Raw genomic sequence first — 3,217 nt, forward strand, 5'->3', positions numbered from 1 at the left:
GTTCTACTGTTTTTGGTTAAGTAGTATAATGTGGACAAATTGGATTTGGTTGTGTATTTTGACTGCTTGTAATTATACTTTTTCATGCAATGGTCTTTTTCAAGTTCTTATTATATGTTTGTTTTGGTAGCCTGCTTGTAATTGTGTAGGTAAGGATGTTGAGAATGTGAAAGATGCTTGTAAGGATGAAGACGTCGTTGCAGCCGAAGAACCAGACAGTTATGTCTACTTTGAGGATCAAGAGTCTGAGATACTCAGACCTTACATGGAGCAAGAAACTGATTATGAAAAGATATTCGGAGATCTGACAAAGGATTATGACCCTGAGTGCTGGAACATGCATGGGATTACACATATTTGGATGAATATGATGATTGGTACTTTGAACCATATGAAGGGGAGCATGGTTCTGATTCGGATTGGTCTTGTTTGGATGATTGTCACTGGAAATAGGCTAGATTTTGTTTGGTTTTAAGTTTGTATGTTGGACCTCTTATGTGTACTAAATGTTGCAATGTAATGTAATCGAATCACTTTCCGCCTCTTATTTGTACTAAAGCAGCCAAACATAAAGATTGTAAACCAAAATGCAGCCATATTTGTATAGAACCCAAAATACAAACTTGGCAAACCATACATAAAGGTAGAAACCAAACAAACCTAACATTGTCTTAAACAAAGCAAACATAAAGGTACAAACCAAACATTGTCTTGAACAAACCAAACATAAAGGTACTAACCAAACATTGTCTTGAACAAAGTTGACAAACCTAACAAACATAGTCTAAACTTACAAACCATCCATCACTCATCAAGAGTGTAAACTGGTGCACCTTGAGTGGCAGTGTGTGATTCCTGTGAAGCAATGGATTGTTCAGCCCCTTGTCCTTTGCAGCTCCTGACATTGTGACCCATATTCCCACATTTACCACACTTGATGCTACTACCCTTTCTGGTCATTTTACCTCCTTTGTCGAACTCCTGCTCAAGCTCTTTTTCACCATATGCCTTCTTTCTTTTCTTCTTTGGCCTTCCAACTTGTGTATGATGCTTTGGTGGGATGAGTGTTGTTGGACACTCTGAAGGAGTCCACATCTCCGGCCCGTTGATTAGCTCTATGACATTGTAATAAACTTTCTTCCATGTTGACAGCCAATACACTTCATCCACCCAGTCTTCTGCTATGCCAGCATCAATGCTATTCCTTGACATATCCCATATGGCTGCAACTGCATGTTTGCAAGGCATCCCTGTCAAATCCCAGTTCCTGCATGCACAAGTTTTATGTTTAACATTCAAAACACACTGTGATCTCGGACCTGTGACTTGATACTTGTCCGAATAAACCGTTAAAACAGACAATTCAACAGCATGTTTCTTGATCTCATCGAAGACCTCAGTGGCATGAGGAGTCAGTGGCCCCATACACTTTGCTTGTAATTTCTTGACATTCACTATCCTCTTGGTCATGTACTCCCAGATGAATTCTAGGCATGTGATAATCGGCTTGTCCCTTGCTCCTACGATTTGTCTGTTAAAAACCTCACATATGTTGTTCAACAACATATCACATTTAGATCTTCTAGAAAAATATGCTCTTGACCAAGCGGTGAATGGGATCTCATTCAGCCAGTCATACATAGCTCGTTCTGTTGTCTTAATTTCTTCCATAGCTTTGTTAAAGTATGGAATAGATGTCTTCCTTCCGGCTGACCAAAGCAAATTCTTGTAAAGATCTCCACGCCACTTGGATTTTATGTTCTCATGAATGTGCCTCAAACAAAATCTTTGCTCAGCATTAGGAAAAACAGCTAGCATAGCAGGAATCAGACCCTGTGATACAAAATGTAATTAATGACAATATTTTGCAATGTTTTAATTAACACTTAAGAACTTATTACCTTTTGTCTGTCACTGATGAAGGTGAAACAAGAGTTAGTCGTACACCCTAGGTCATCTCTCAACAGTTGCAAAAACCATTTCCAGGTTTGTGTTGTTTCTGCCTCAACAAGGGCATAACAAACTGGATATATGCTATTGTTCCCATCAATACCAACAGCACTCAAGATCTATCCAGGAAATGGACCTTTCATGAAACAACCATCCACACCCAGCAACGGTCTTCCAACCATCTTAAATCCTCTCATCATAGAGGCAAAACAAAAATAAATCCTTCGAAACTGCCTTGTAGGACTAGATGAGTTCCCACATGGCTCCACATCAACATTAATTGTACTACCTGGGTTGGCTTTTAGAAGTTCATCACAGTATGACCTTAGCAGACCATACTGTTCTTGGTAATCACCATAGATCTTCGTAGTTGCTATCCTCTTGGCTCTGAAGACCTTATGTAGTGATATTTCAAGTTGATGCTTCCAAAGCAGTTGACTTTGGATTGCTTGAATTGGCATGTCTGGATTGCTTTCAATCATAGCTTGGATCTCTCTGGCAATCGAACACATTGTGTACAAAGAAACGACCCTTGTTGTCAAACAATTGTGTTGATTATGAATGGTCTTCACACACCACTTATCCTTGTCTGTGTTCCTTGAGACGTGAACTGCCCAAGGACATGTGGGCTTGGTATGCCTTTTAAGGTGCTTATATTTTTGCCCTACTTTGGTACATTTACTATTTTGCCCCTCTTCTCCCTTTTTTTACATGACCAAGTAGTGGTGGATTGCTTCCAAAACATACCACCCTATACCTTAACAATTCATTTTTTAGAATAAAAACATCCCTCCTTGCCTTAAGAGCATAATCTTTCACCATCTGATTCATCTTTTTCTTGTCATCAATAAGCTGACCAATATAGAATGGCAGATCATTTGGACCTTTTGAAGCAGTCTTGTTTCTCCTCCTGGCAACCTTATCTCAAAGGGTTGAATTGTCATCTGATCCACTTTCAAAATCCTCCAGGTCAACAGGCACTTGATCTTCTTCGCTTCTGTCATCATCATGATCCCCATCACTTGAACCATCCAGCTCTTCCCTAGTAAAATCAACATTAGCCCTGAACCTTTGCATATCCACCTCTATTTCATAAACCAAATTATCTTCCTCAACATACTCATAATCAGGATCACTTCCTTCACTCTCTTCTTCATCTTCATTCATACTATACTTCTGATTATATATTGTAAATGATGCTGGAACAATTGCTTTACATACCCCTACAGGACCTTCACTTGTATTTTCCAATATTGTTGACATCCGG

At 39.2% G+C, this 3,217-nt stretch overlaps 1 protein-coding gene across 1 annotated transcript; it reads right to left on the minus strand.

The window, feature by feature from the left end:
- Positions 1 to 804: 804 nt before the first annotated feature.
- On the minus strand, positions 805 to 2,781 carry LOC110933197. The gene is made up of 3 exons (XM_022176431.1): positions 2,698 to 2,781; positions 1,334 to 1,833; positions 805 to 1,267 (listed from the first exon to the last, which is right to left on the minus strand). The coding sequence occupies exons 1-3, from the start codon at positions 2,779 to 2,781 to the stop codon at positions 805 to 807; spliced, it is 1,047 nt and encodes a 348-aa protein (XP_022032123.1).
- Between the last annotated feature and the right edge of the window lie 436 nt (positions 2,782 to 3,217).

The sequence above is a fragment of the Helianthus annuus genome, chromosome 4 (genome assembly GCF_002127325.2).
Source record: "Helianthus annuus cultivar XRQ/B chromosome 4, HanXRQr2.0-SUNRISE, whole genome shotgun sequence".
In the NCBI taxonomy this organism is placed as follows: domain Eukaryota; kingdom Viridiplantae; phylum Streptophyta; class Magnoliopsida; order Asterales; family Asteraceae; genus Helianthus; species Helianthus annuus.